This window comes from Schistocerca cancellata, chromosome 2, assembly GCF_023864275.1.
Source record: "Schistocerca cancellata isolate TAMUIC-IGC-003103 chromosome 2, iqSchCanc2.1, whole genome shotgun sequence".
NCBI lineage: Eukaryota > Metazoa > Arthropoda > Insecta > Orthoptera > Acrididae > Schistocerca > Schistocerca cancellata.
This window is the reverse complement of record NC_064627.1, coordinates 458,595,878-458,610,615: the sequence shown is the minus strand read 5'-3', so window position 1 is coordinate 458,610,615 and position 14,738 is coordinate 458,595,878. Positions and strand designations below refer to the sequence as shown.

Here is a 14,738-nt window from a genome sequence, read left to right as displayed (position 1 = left end):
ACAGTGATTTCGTTTTTCGTGCAATAGTCATGCACCAATAGGGATGAATGTGCATGTGCATTATCATGATGCAAGAGCCATGAATTGTCTCACCACATTTCAGGCCATTTCCTTCTCACATTTTCTCGCAGGCATCGCAAAACGTCCTGATAGTACTATCGATTAACAGTTTGTCCCTGTGGCATGAATTCATGATGACCTAATCCTTCAAAGTCAGAGAAAACTATCAGCACAGCTTTGACATTTGACCCGACTTGACAAGCAGTTTTTAGTGTTGGAGAACCTTTCCTGATCCACTGTGAAGACTGAACTTTGTTTTCAACATCACATCAGTAGACCCACGCCTCATCACCAGTTATGAGTCTCTTAAGAAACATGTCGTTCCCATTTGTGCAATCCAAAAGCTCTTTGCAGATTGCGAGGTGAAGGTCTTTCTGGTCTTGACTCAGGCATCGTGGGATGAACTTGGCGGAACACGATGCATTCAGTATTTCATGACATGATCCAACTGAAGTGTTACATTTTTTGCAATCTCTCGGACAGTTAGTCTTTGATTGGCATGCACAATTTTGTTCATGGTCCTCACATGAGCATCATCAGTACACGTCAAAGGGCATCCCGAATGAGGGTCATCTTTAACTTCCATAAGGACATTTTTAAACCATGCGAACCATTCGTAAGACCGAGTATGCCTTAAGCACTCATCACGATAGGCTTCCTGCAGGGATGGCAATCATATTTCACTACAACACACCACTGGTGCGAAATTATGACTTCTCTGGAACTTTTTAGACAGACCTCATATTAAAGCTTCTTTGCATGACTGCTGTGGGAATCCTATGGAAAGAGAGAAAGATAACCTTTTAGGAGATTATAATTATCTCTCTCCACAGGATAATCATCGCAGTCATGCAAAGAAGCTTTAATATCTGTATAAACATGTTCTTGCAATACCAATATAGCCTGATGACAAGGTATCACCTCGAAACATGTTGCTAATAAATAATTTAGTTGTCAACAAATTTTGTGACTGGTAGCGTATTTGAAAACCTTATGATACTACTATTAACAATTAGAGCTGGAGCCTCCCTCCTAAACACATTCCTAACTTCTAACTGCTGAGCACATTCGTGCTATACGTAATGTGAAATTTAGCAAAGAGAGAATGACAATATTTGCTTGTGGCAATGCTGATAGGATGGAAAACTGAAGTATCTCATAATTGGTGAAGCTGCAAATTGCTCTTGCATCAAAAACATTCACAAACAAATCAGCATTAAGAATGTGCTTCTTGTAGATAATTTTGCACCTCACACAAAAGGCAGTTTGCTTTAAAATATTGAACTGTCTGTCCTTTCTCTTAGTAGGACCAGTAAACTTCAACTCATAGATAAGGACTTGTAAAACTGATAAAACAATATTATGGAAAATGACATATTACTTTCAACACACTATTTGTTGGAATCTAATACAGATAAAAATTCACTTGACACCTTTCTATGAGACAGTCTCCATGCCTTCTGAATTAACTATGTAACTGTAGACCAGATGTGGCTTAAATCCAAAGAAATGGCATCAACAGCAATTGAGAGATTTATATCAAATAAATTAATAAGAGATGAAACTGATCCCATATGATACACAAAGCAGGTCAGAACACTGTTGCAGAATGAATGAAAAAAGATGCCATATTTAAAAGAACACTAAAACCCCAAGGTTGGTGAAGTTTTACAGAAGCTCAAAATTTAGCACAATTTCAGTGTAAGATGCTTGTAACAGTTTACACAGTGAAACTCTGTCTGAAAATCTGACAGTAAGTCCAGAGAGATTCTGTAAGGTACACCAGCAGTAAGACACAATCAGTACCTTCACTTTGTGATAACGGTTGTAATGTTACCAATGACAGTGCTGCCAAAACGGAGTAACTAAATACAGTTTTCCAAAGAGGATAAATATTTCAGAATTCAAATCAAGAACTGCCGTCAACATCTGTAACTTAGAAGCAGATATCCTCATTGTAGAAAAGCAACTCAAATCACTTAATAAAGGCAAGTCTTTCAGTCATGATTCTATACCAATTAGATTCCTTTCAGAGTACACAATAGCTCCATACATAGCAACCATATGCATCCATTCTATTGGCAAAAAAGATCAATACTCAAGAAAGGAAATATGAGTAATCCACTGAAATACAAGTCCTTGTCACTAACATCTAGCTGCAGTAGGATTCTGGAACATATACTGTGTTTGAACATTACAAATTATCTCAAGGTAAACAATCTATTGACAATTGGTCAGCATGGTTTCAGAAAATATCATCCTCCTGCAACACAACTAGGTCCTTATTCTCATGAAGTAATGAGTACTATCAGCAGGGGATCTCAAATTTATTCCATATTTCTGGATTTCCAGAAGGCTTTTGATACCGACTGAACTGTGGGGGACTTGCACTCAATTTCACGTACCTTGATTTTGGGCCTTATTTACTGGTGCTTCTACTGGCACCACAAATCAATTGTAGCTTGTTGATTATCTCTGGCAGAGAGAGTCCTAAAGTTGGCCTTGAGCAGCATTGATGTGGGCAGTAAGAGCGAGGCAGTGAGTGACAGCAGACAAGAGGGCTTCCACGGGTCAGTTCCAGTTATAGTGGGTCAGTCAGCCATTAGCTCTGTTTATGTCAAGACTTGGTGTAACTGGTGAAGTCAGAGTTACGGCACTGAGCTGAGTACAGTGTCTTTCTGTCCAATCCCGCTGATTTGTCCAGCTTTGATATTCCATGCTGTGCAGGAGCCGCACTGAATATTTCCAGGATTATGAAATATCTGCCACATTGTGCGTTTGTCCATATTTCTCACACTACGATACACCCACCTCTATTGTCTCTGCTTGGTGGCTTACTGAAATATTTGTTTGAGCATAACTATCTGAGCAAAGGCTCTGTTGCTTCAGATTATTTATATTTCTGATCAGTCGAATATTTGGCTGTGTATGTAACTGTGCCTGTATTGGGGACTTCTACGTACAGCTGAGAGATTCATTGTAGTACATTTTGTGTTAGCTATATGCAGTGTCAAAGGCCAATTTCAGTGGTAAACCTTAATGTTAGATTTTTCCATTGATGTGGCCATCACCTTTCTTGTGCCATATTCTGGGAAGTGGTTTGGCATAAGCCACGGCAACAACTTTGCATGTTAAATTGTGATCTGAAGTGTTTTTAAGGATTTTTTATTTAATCTTTTATTTTATATTTTGTTTGCTTTAACAGAAATTTCCTGTATTCAATACATGTGTTAAAATTGTGTTATGGATTCCAGTTCTAAATACCACGGAAGAAAGCACTGCTTGTAAGATCTAATTATTAAGTACCGCCTCATATAGGCATTTATTAAGAGGCATTAATTAAGTTTTGCTGTATCACATTTTATTCAGCTAAATGGTTTAAGAGACACCTTTATCACTACTATGCATTCTTGATATTTTGTAAATTTGGTTAAAGATCAATTTTTGGAATTTGGTTGCATGTTAGGAGGCCATATGCTGACCATTTCTTGAGAAGGCAGCCATTAACATTTGCTTAACTTGTTTGTTTGGCCTATGTTTCACCTAAGTGATGTTTGTCAACAGCCCTATTTAGTCTTCTGAGCTTTGCTACTGGCGGCGGCTGTGGGGGCTTGTTGCTGTTACGCACTGCCTTGGCGTTTATTGGCTGCCTTTGAGACATGTGTTGCCTTAACATGCTGGTTCGTGCTGCCTGTTAATAAATTTTAAATTATGTTGTGGCTATATTACTTAATATTCTAATCTATGGAACATTTGGAATATGCTTGTATTGCCCATGTTATGAATTTTCGGTGGCTAAGTTTTTTTTCTTAACTTGCTTAAGCACAATTCTTGGATATTGTGTTAGGTGAATATTTCAAAATCATCAAACCATAATTACTGGTTTGAGCCTAAATTGGGATTGTACTTGCCTCACGTGTGGTCAACCTTAATCTATTTTGCCATTTTGGTGCCTGATAAAATTTTCAGTAGATTTTATGATTTTATGCTGATTTCAGCAGTGTGTTTGTTCTCTTGTGTGTTGAGGGCATGCATGAGTAAAAAAAATTAATTAGTTTTCCAAAAATTCCGTGAAGGTCTTAAGTGATGTTTTCTTAAATTATCTCATTTTATAAGGAGAGAAGCTCTTGTTCTATATTTATTCTGGCACTGTGTTTTGTGGCTTGTTGAGGCAAAATCATTTCTTAAAGCTATAAGTAACTAATTAGCCTTAGCAGTGTCATTTGTCAAATGACAAACGACACTGCTGTTCTGGGTTTGCCCTCTCATGCTTTCCTTGTCTAGCCTAGCCCATCCTACTCACAAACAGCTTTTAATCAAATTACATGCCATTAATCAAATTACATGTGGAGTATCATCTCAGTTGTTGGACTGGATTCCTGAAATTCTGTCACAAAGGTCACAGTTTGTAGCAAGTGACAGAAAATCATCAAGTAAAACCAAAGTGATATTTGGCATTACCCAAGGAAGTGATATAGAGCCTCTGCTGTTCCTAATCTACATAAATGACTTAGGAGACAATCTGAGCAGCCCTCTTAAATTGTTTGGAGGTGATTCTGTCATTTACTGTATAGTAAAGCCACCAAAAGGTCAAAACCAATTGCAAAATGATTTAGACATGATACCCACATAGTGCAAAAAGGGGCAATTGACTCTAAACAATGAAAAGTATGGAAAAGAAGGAATCCATTAAATTTCAGTTACTCAATAAAACACATAAATCTAAAGGCTGTCAATTCAACTAAATAGCTAGGGATAACAATAATGAACAACATAAACTGGACAGCTCACATAGATAATGTTGTGGGGAAGGAGAACCAAAGACTGTTTTATTGGCAGAACACTTAGAAGATGCAATAAATCCACTAAAGAGATTGCCTATGTGACAACTGTCCATTCTCTGCTACAGTATTGCTGTGCAGTATAAGATCCTTACCAGGCAGGTTTGACGGAGCACATCAAACAAGTTCAAATAAGGGCAGCTAGTTTTGTACTTTCGTTAAACAGGGGAGATAGTGTTATGGATTTAATACACAAGTTTGGGTGGGAATCATTAAAACAAAAGCATTTTTCGATGCAGTGGGATCTTTTCATGAGATTTCAATTTCTAGCTTTCTCCTCAAAATGCGAAAATATTTTGTTGAATCCCATCTGCAGAGGTAGAAATGATCATCATAATAAAATAGAGAAATCAGAACATCTACACACACTTTTCAAGAATGGAACAGTAGAGAAATAGTGTGAAAGATATTCTGCCACGCACTTAAGTGTGATTTGCAGAGTAGTCATGAAGATGTAGATGTACATGCAATGAGTTTTATTTCAATAGTCTAGGATGCCACAAACCCTCATCATCAAAAATTATTTTCAGAAAGCTGATTTTTTTAGGTGAGTCTCTCAGATTTGATGGGTAATTTCTTTTTATGTTCAAGATTTGTGGGATTTTTTTTTTTTCCTCATAGGAAACTGGAAGCACAAAAATGTTGAAAGTAATGGTTCTGATGATGGCAGTCAGTCTGTGAAAAGTGCAGAAGTGTTTAACATTTTGTTCCAGGTGATGAAAATGTTACAACGTCTTGTATACTGAGATAGATTAAATAACAGATGATGTTGGAGTAGATAATGATATTGAAGGTGAGACACAGTTAGGATGTGAATCAGAATCTATTCCCCTGAAATGTCCAACCCTGAACAAGATTAGTCTCATTTGCAGATATATCTATGTCAGCAGGAAACAGAGAAGTCTGTTAACCGTATTCTTAACTATATAAAGATTAAGTGCTTATATACTATTTTAGATGGAAGTAACAGGCACTTCAAAAATTTTTAGTCAGGATGTCTTATATACAGGGGAAATTACAGCCCACTATTTATCACTCACAAAAGGGATTGTGAAGAAAAAAGATCAGGTTAATTACAGCACACTCAGAGGCATTTAAACAGTTGTTCTTCTCTCACTCTGTACATGAATGGGAAAAAATCATAAGAACTGGTACAATGCGATGTACTCTCTGCCATGCACTTCACAGAGGTTTGCAGAGTAGGTAACTCAACATTTACATTATTTAGCACTAAGGACTGAAAAATGAAACATCTATTTTTGGCAAAAGTCTCACCTATTTTTGGCAAAATTTGCAACTTTTTTGTTTTTAACTGATTATATACATCAATTTAAAAGGTTGTTACCCTATTTGCATGAAGATGAAGGCTGAGCATTTTGAAATTAACTGTTAACTGAAAGTGGCGATAGAGAAACTTTTTGAGTTGCTTTTGCTGAAAATTCAACAGGTTGTTTTCTGAATGGCCTTTGTTTTCTTATTTTGACTGTATATAAGCTGTCAACAAATGCTTGTTTTGTTGAGAAGCAGCAGCATTTTGCCACTGGTGAACTGAATGCAGAAGTTGCCACTACGATAGCAAAACTCTACTTGTTTACATTTTCCCTACATTATATGGCCATTACTCACAGTTCTAGTAGGATTTTACTGCTAATTGATATTTTTGTTGCTACATCCTACACTTGATTACACAATGTTAATTTTTTTATACACGACAAATATTTATTTTCAAGTTATGCTGAAATATACCTATCTTCTATACATATTATAAATTAAAGTCTTCCTCTGTGGTCTCTGTGTGTTGAGGCTAGTCTCAGAAATTACTGTAAGGATTTTGATATGGTCTTCATTAATAGACTGGTTCACAAGAATAAATTTATTACTACTAAATAATGAGGAGTGTGTAATATATGTGTTTTTACCTGTTCCATATTTAATTGGAATTTGGAGTGACATCTCATGGCAATAATGGGAGCTACAAGCTGGTCAGCTAGAGAGGACATGGTATCTGGCAGAAAAGCAGTAAAATGACAGCCACAGCTAATCCAGAGAGCAGTGAAGCTTGGCCAGGATCTATACATATTAAAAATTAAAGTCCCCCACAGCATACTTCTGTCTTTATATTAAAGTAATCCCAGAAACTACCATAAGAATTCTGATACAGATTCATTGAGTCACGAGGATGGTTTGTGTATATCACTACATACTATAAACAAATCATCTGGCTGTAGATACAAAGTGCAACCTGTGTGAAGCAGGTATGGGTCCCCAGTAAAATTACAAAATAACTTTTCAAGAAATATTGTTTCATAGTAAAATCTGCAGTAATTGATTGTTTCATGCTGTGCAAACCATCACAGAATGTATTCACTAACACACAAATTGAGCAATTCACACCTATGTGAAGAAAGCTTCAAAATACTATCTGATGCTGATTAGCTCTATGCTATGCTGGTAACCATACTGTTGCAGAATAAACATTTGATCTTAGTTGCTGGTGAATCTTCTTTGTATAGACAACTTATTTACTGTAACCAGGCTACATCTCATCAAACTGAAGAGGGTTTATTATGGAAGACATAAATTAAAAAGGTGAACTGTGGGTTTAGGGGTTTTAGAGGAATCTCTCTTCCTCAGTTGTAGAGGGTGGGGGGGGGGGGGGGGGGGGGAATAAGCTAGTAAAAAAATATATGCACTGCTACACATATTTCTAGTATGTTATTTCTGTGGCATTCATTGTGGAAAACAGACATGTTAAAGGCAAAACGAAAATAATTAGTTCATTCACTGAAGATAAAGTAAAATGAAAATGTCAATGTTTATACACACATACCTGAAAATGGCACTTAGCTTCATTTCCAAACTTATCAGTTGCCACAACAGTAACATTTTCGAAGCCTCCAATAGGAATAGTTGCCCTTTCAGGTATAAATTTCACAGTAACTTCCCCAGATGCATCAGACACATTTACACGACGTCGTGTATCATTGAAATTGACGGCATAACTATCTTGTCGGTCAACAAGCTCAATGACATAACTCTGAGGACAGCTAAGTAGTGGTGGTGTGTCATCTAGGAGAGAGAAAGGTCAGTTATTACACATCTAAAATATGAATCCTAAACACATGTCAAAAATAAATACAATTATTTTGGTGAAAATGTAATTAAATACAACTGCTGGCATTCGTGAGGTCAAAAATTTCACAAAATTCATCATTCTAACTGATGTACCCCAGCCTCTAATCTACAAATACAGCATGTATTTATGAAAACATGTAGTCTCACGTATTTTAGAACATAAAATAAAGTTTATGAAACACATTTCTGCCAATAGTATTCCAGTGATCTTCAAGCAGTAGGATTAAAATGTCTGACTGTTGTGACAGGAAAAAAGATTGAAATAAAAACTTTGCTTGGATACAAGGATAAAATGACCAGGCCACACAATCTGGTTGAAGAACTCAAGTTGTCAGTGATTTCGCCCAACATCACTGCCAGAAGCAAAAGACAGACTCAAATGAATTTGCTGAATACTAGAACTTTTCCTCACAACTTTTGTCATTTAGTTACTGAGTCTGCTTTATCCAATATACATCAAAAATATCACGGAACAACCACCTATCAGAGGAGCATAATTAACATTGTTGTAATATTACACAATAAGATAGCAGAGGAAATAAAAATGCTACTCATCCAATATTTAAAGCTAAACTAAAGGCATTTCTAATACAGCACTGTTTTTGTTCTGTCAGAGAATTTCTGAATACGTAACAAAATTAATTGTAATAGGTACCTATTTTTAATTTGCCTACTATTTTGCTAATATTATGTATTATTGTCACTTATCTTTGACCTGTCCAATATCAATAGTACAATTTGTGCTGTATGTTTAAACTGGACAATAAAAAATCAAATCAAATCAAATCAAATAAGTCTGCTCTGTTTCTGTCCTTTGAATTGCATATGACAACAAAAATCAAGAACACTTCACACTTTTGTGAAAAGCCTGTTGCATTTTCTCTGTGAATGACTGTTTCTTCTTGTGCATATAATATGAAAAAGAATTATGAATATGGATTACGTGCAATGTTTAATTTTGGTATCCCTCCAGTTTCACCTTTACATTAACAAATACATTCTTCAGGAAAGTGAATGTTCTACAGTATGTAGACAATACAAGAATCAATGTGATGGTATGTCTGCACAGGGACAAAAAGGCACAACTGACTACCACAATGTTTTGACTCAAGTAATGGCTTACAAGAAATGGGTTGGAAATATCCACAGCTAAATTATCTCCAATAATGTTATCTAGTACAGAATGACGTCACCTGAGGTAAATGTGTTTGGCCACACAACTTTCCTGTGATGGGGACTCCTTATCTATGAAGAATTAACCTGGCAGTCTTAAACAAAGCACATATCTCATAAATGTGGGATGGCTAATGACAGAAACAGAGCTATGAAGGGGTGGTTCAATGTTCCCATAATTCTCACTCTTGACCAGACAATGCACAACAGATGCCCACATTTAATGCCATCACAATAGAGCCCACGAGTGTAAAAAATGTGTAGTAACATATTATTGTGTGGTTCAGTAGTTCAGATATATTACCTGTACAAATAAGGCGGCTGTTCGTCACAAGCTAAGAGCCATTGAATAACAAACATTTTATTCTAAAAATGATTTTCTCATATCTGTCGCTTCTATGACTACATACAATGAAGCACCAAAGAAATTGGTATAGGCATGCATATTCAAATAGAGAGATCTGTAAACAGTCAGAATATGATGCTGCGGCCAGCAATGCCTATTTAAGGCAACAAGTGTCTGGCGCAGTTGTTAGACAGGTTACTGCTGCTACAATGGCAGGTTATCAAAATTTGAGTGAGTCTGAACATGGTGTTACAATCAGCGCATGAGTGATGGGACACAGCATCTCTGAGGTAATGATAAAGTGGGGATTTTTGTGTACAACCATTTCACGAATGTACCATGAATATCAAGAATCCGGTAAAACATCAAATCTCTGATATTTCTGCAGCCGGAAGAAGATCCTGCAAGAATGGGACCAACAATGAATGAAGAGAATTGTTTCTCATGAAAGAAGTGCAACCCTTCTGCAAATTGCTGCAGATTTCTATGCTGGGTCATAACAAGTGTCACAGTACAAACCATTCAATGAAACATTGCCAATAAGGCCTTTCAGAGCCGAAGGCCCACTCACGTACCCGTGATGACTACATGACATAAAGCTTTACACCTTGTCTGGGCCCGTCAACCTTGTCTGGGCCCGTCAACACCGACATTGGACTGTTGATGACTGGGAACAAGTTGCCTGGTTGGACGAGTCTCATTTCAAATTGTATTGAGCAGTTGGATGTGTACGGGTATGGAGACAACCTCATGAATCCATGGACCCTACATGTCAGAAGAGGAATGTTACATGTCAGCAGTGTATTGTTAAAGTTGGCAGAGGCTCCGTAATGGTGTGGATCATGTGCAGTTGGAATGATACAGGACCCGTGAACATCTAGATACCACTCTGACAGGTGACACATAGGTAAGCATCCTGTCTGATCACCTGCATCCATTGGGCAATTCCAGCAGGGCTACGCGACACCCCACATGTCCAGAATTGTTACAGAGTGGCTCCAGGAACACTCTCCTGAGTTTAAACACTTCTGCTGGCTACCAAACGGCCCAGACATGAACATTATTGAGCATGTATGGGATGCCTTGCACAGCGCTGTTCAGAAAAGATCTCCATCCCCTCGTACTCTTACACATTTATGGTCAGCCCTGCAGGATTCATGATGTAAATTCTCTCCAGCACTACTTCAGAGATAAGTCAAGTCCAATCCATGTCGTGCTGCAGCACTTTGCGGATTGGTGGTGGTGGTGAGGGGGGGGCTACATGATATGAGGCTGGTGTACCAGGTTCTTTCGCTCTTCAGTGTATATTGGTGTGTTACAAAAATATATTCAATTGCACATATGTTATTTATAGAGGTAAGGTTACAGCCAACATTTTAAATGATAACAACTGCATTTTGTTAGCATTTAAATTTATATCTTGTTCATAAAAATATGTAATTATATTTATTACTCCACCTGTTGCAAAAGACAAGAATTTTTGCCAAAAAGCAACAGAGATGTGTCATTTCCATAACTCACTATTTTGGAGTTTTTAGGCTAGGTGGCATCATTCACACAGACTAAGAAGAGGAGGGAGCCAAGAATTGACCCATAGGGGACTTCTCGTTTCACTAGAAGACTGGAAGATTACAGCTTTGATAGATTACCTTTGGGCACTGCTTCCAGTTTGACAGGTAGTTGGTTAGCAGTAGTACTGCTGAATCTTTCAAAGTATATGTCTCAAGTTTCTTTATTAAAAGATCATGTTTAACTCAGTCAAATGCCTCAGCAAGATCAAGGAATATGCCTTTGCCACATTTCCTTCATCTAGTACACTATACAGGGTGTCCCATTCATTTTGACCACCCTAAATAACTGTTTGTCCAGATGCAAATTACAAAATGTTTCAATCAAATGTTCTTTAGCCGTCAGGGTGACATCAGTCAGCATGATTGCCTTCATTGTAGCTTTGTTTTTTTACAAAGATATTAACAGCGGTATGACTTTTTTAAATGGCACCCTGGATTTTTTATTTGGCAATTCATTTCCTCTCCTACAGACCTATTCAAAAATGTATCATAGAGTACCATTCACTGAAACACAACATTAATAATTATATAACACAACAATGACTCTGAGCCCAGGATCACAAACTCATCCACTTGCTGGACTTGTCAGAAAACAAATGAAAACCAAGTAAAAACATAACACAAAATTGACTTTGACTCTCCTGACCCATTGCCCAGGAGTAGAACATTCAAAGGTGTTCAAAGTGGTGACCCTGGGCACCAATACACTGGTGTACTCGTTGAATGAAAGAATCATTTACTGCTTCCATTGTTGCCTGCTGGAGAGAATTACAAGCAAGCTTGATACATTCCTGCATGTCCTCTGGAGTTGTTGGAATATTGCGATAGACAACGTCTTTAATGCGTCCCCAAAGAAAAAAGTCCAGAGGATTTAAATCAGGAGACCTAGCAGGTCAAATAACTGTTCCTCCTCGACCAATCCATCCGGCAGGATACCTTCAGTTCAGAACACGACGTGCATGCAAGGCATTATGTGCTGGACATCCATTGTGTTGATACCACATAAGGATTCTGGTTCTTAGTGGCAGTTTATCCAGAAGAGGAGGAAGAATTTGTCTGAGGAAGTTGCCGTACACTGTGCTCTTTCGACTATCATTGGTGAAATAAGGGCCAATAATTGTAGTACCAAGCATCCCACACCAGAAGTTAACTCTCCATTGACGCAACTGTTCCACCTGTCTAAGCCATCATGAGTTGTTCCTGGACCAATAATGCATGTTCCTGGTATTTACCTGTCCTTTGTTTGAGAAGGAACATTCATGGGTAAATAGAACATTGGAGAAGAAGTTCAGGATGGTGAGAATATGGTGCTGTGCCCACTGACAGAACTGTACACGATTCTAAAAATCATTACCATGCAATTCTTGACGTAGGTGTACATGGTAAGGATGGAACTGGTGATGTGTGAGAAAAAGATGTACACTGGTTTTAGGAATGCCAATCTCATGTTCCAGCTGTCATGTGCTCACATGTGGATTCACAGCAACAGAAACAAGAACAGTAACTTCGGCAGCTTCGTCTGTGTGAGTGCTACGACGATTGCGTTGTCGGGGGTTGAAACTTCTCGTTTCCTGAAGCGTCACAATGAGACTAGAAAACATCCGTCAGGAAGGTGGGTTTTTGTCAGGATATCGCTCTCAGTACAGCTCCGCTGCCTGCATAGCATTTTGCCTACCTTCAACAACAACAACAATCAAAGAAACGTTATGTTGAAGCAGTTTGTAGGAAGGACAGCCTTTACTGTATACCTACTCTACACAGCAGTATTTAAAAGGACTAAACTACTGTACTAAATGTACCCATACATAAGAAAAGAGTATTGCAATTACTGTTCTGCTAACTAACATTCCCCATAGATGAGTAGTATTTGTAACTTCTCTTAGTTGGTGTACATTCTACTCACACAACTCTTCAACTAATGATGGTTGACAGAATGATGGGTGTGCATTCTACTTATGTTTACATTTGTCCTCTGTCAACATCAGCACGTGGATGTGTTCCATTACCCCGAGTACATGCACTAAGTGCTGCGAGCGTCAACGTCTATGTTGTGTTATATAATTAATAATGTTGTGTTTCAGTGAATGGTACAATGTGATACATTTTTGAATAGGTCTTTAGGAGAGGAAATGAATACCAAATAAAAAATACAGGGTGTTATTTAAAAAACTCATAACACTGTTCATATCTTTGTGAAAAACAAAGCTACAATGAAGGCAATCATGTTGATTGATGTCCCCCTGATGGCTAGAGAACATTTGCTTGAAATATTTTGTGATTTGCATCTGGCCAAACATTTTTTTTAGGGTGGTCAAGATAAATGGGACACCCAGTATATATATGTAAAAAGTCAGAGATTGCTGTGATGATGCCATGGTCTTTCCTGAAACCATGTTGTGTTTCAGTGAGTAGATTACTTTTCATGATATAGTCATGAAGTTATGAAAGTAAAACATATTCAAAGACTTTGCTAAGTGTGGGGATTAATGAAACTGGCCTAAAGTTTTCAACCCAGTTTTTGGATCCTTTCTTATATACAGATTTAACTAAGCACATTTTTAATGACTCCAGGTGGGTGTTTCCCCTTATACAGCTGATAATGAGATAGGTGATATATACTTAACTAATTCTTTGTCACACTTCTTAACTGGGGCACTAGATGTTTTATCCCAGCAGCTTGATCTTTAATGTGTTGATTATTTGACTTAATTCATGTTCACTTACAGTTCTGAATTCAATGTTTGTGCCTTGGGGTGAGCATATGTTTGTCATACTATTTTGGCCAACAGGTTGATCTGGGATACCACAAGGAGTGATGAAATATTTATTAAATCTGTTACAAATTGTTCTTCTATCTTCTACTAATTTTGCCTCATGCAATATGCTCATTTCTTCCATATTCACATTTGATGGTGCTTTAAGGTATTGATTAATGAGCTTTCAAGATGCTTTACTCAAACTATCAGATTTAATGACTGAATCTCTGTTACCCTTTTTCCTGTAATTCAAAAGCTCTGCCTTACACAATTGCATAGCTTTGCAATACTGAGAAAGATATCCTTTTTAGATTTATGAAGTAAGAAGAGGTTATAAACATTCTGCACGAGTTTAATCAGACTACTGGCTAGTTTCAACTTTGGATTCTTTCTGTGTATTGTTGTTGTTGTGGTCTTCAGTCCAGAGACTGGTTTGATGCAGCTCTCAATGCTACTCTATCCTGTGCAAGCTTCTTCATCTCCCAGTACCTACTGCAACCTACATCCTTCTGAATCTGCTTAGTGTATTCATCTCTTGGTCTGCCTCTATGATTTTTACCCTCCACACTGCCCTACAATAGTAAATTGGTGATCCCTTGATGCCTCAGAACATGTCCTACCAACCAATCCCTTTTTCTAGTCAAGTTGTGCCATGAAGTTCTCTTCTCCCCAATTCTTTTCAATCTCTCTCTCTATTCAATTAGTTGGTTCCGACTCTTCATGACCCCATGAACCAAATCACGCCACTTTTTCCTGTCTTGCACTTTCTCCCGTAGACCTTCTAGGTTGGAACACATTGCTTCTGTGATGCCATCGATCCATCTCATCCTCTGACGTCCTCTTCTTCTAGTTCCTT

The 14,738-nt window shown here is 37.7% G+C and overlaps 1 protein-coding gene across 1 annotated transcript in view; it reads right to left on the bottom strand.

The window, feature by feature from the left end:
* Window positions 1–14,738, bottom strand: part of LOC126155111 (sushi, von Willebrand factor type A, EGF and pentraxin domain-containing protein 1) — a 123,872-nt gene that overhangs the window by 75,365 nt on the left and 33,769 nt on the right. The window contains exon 27 of the mRNA XM_049916208.1: window positions 7,732–7,970. Within this exon, the coding sequence (XP_049772165.1) occupies window positions 7,732–7,970 (239 nt within the window). The remainder of the gene's footprint in view (window positions 1–7,731; window positions 7,971–14,738) is intronic.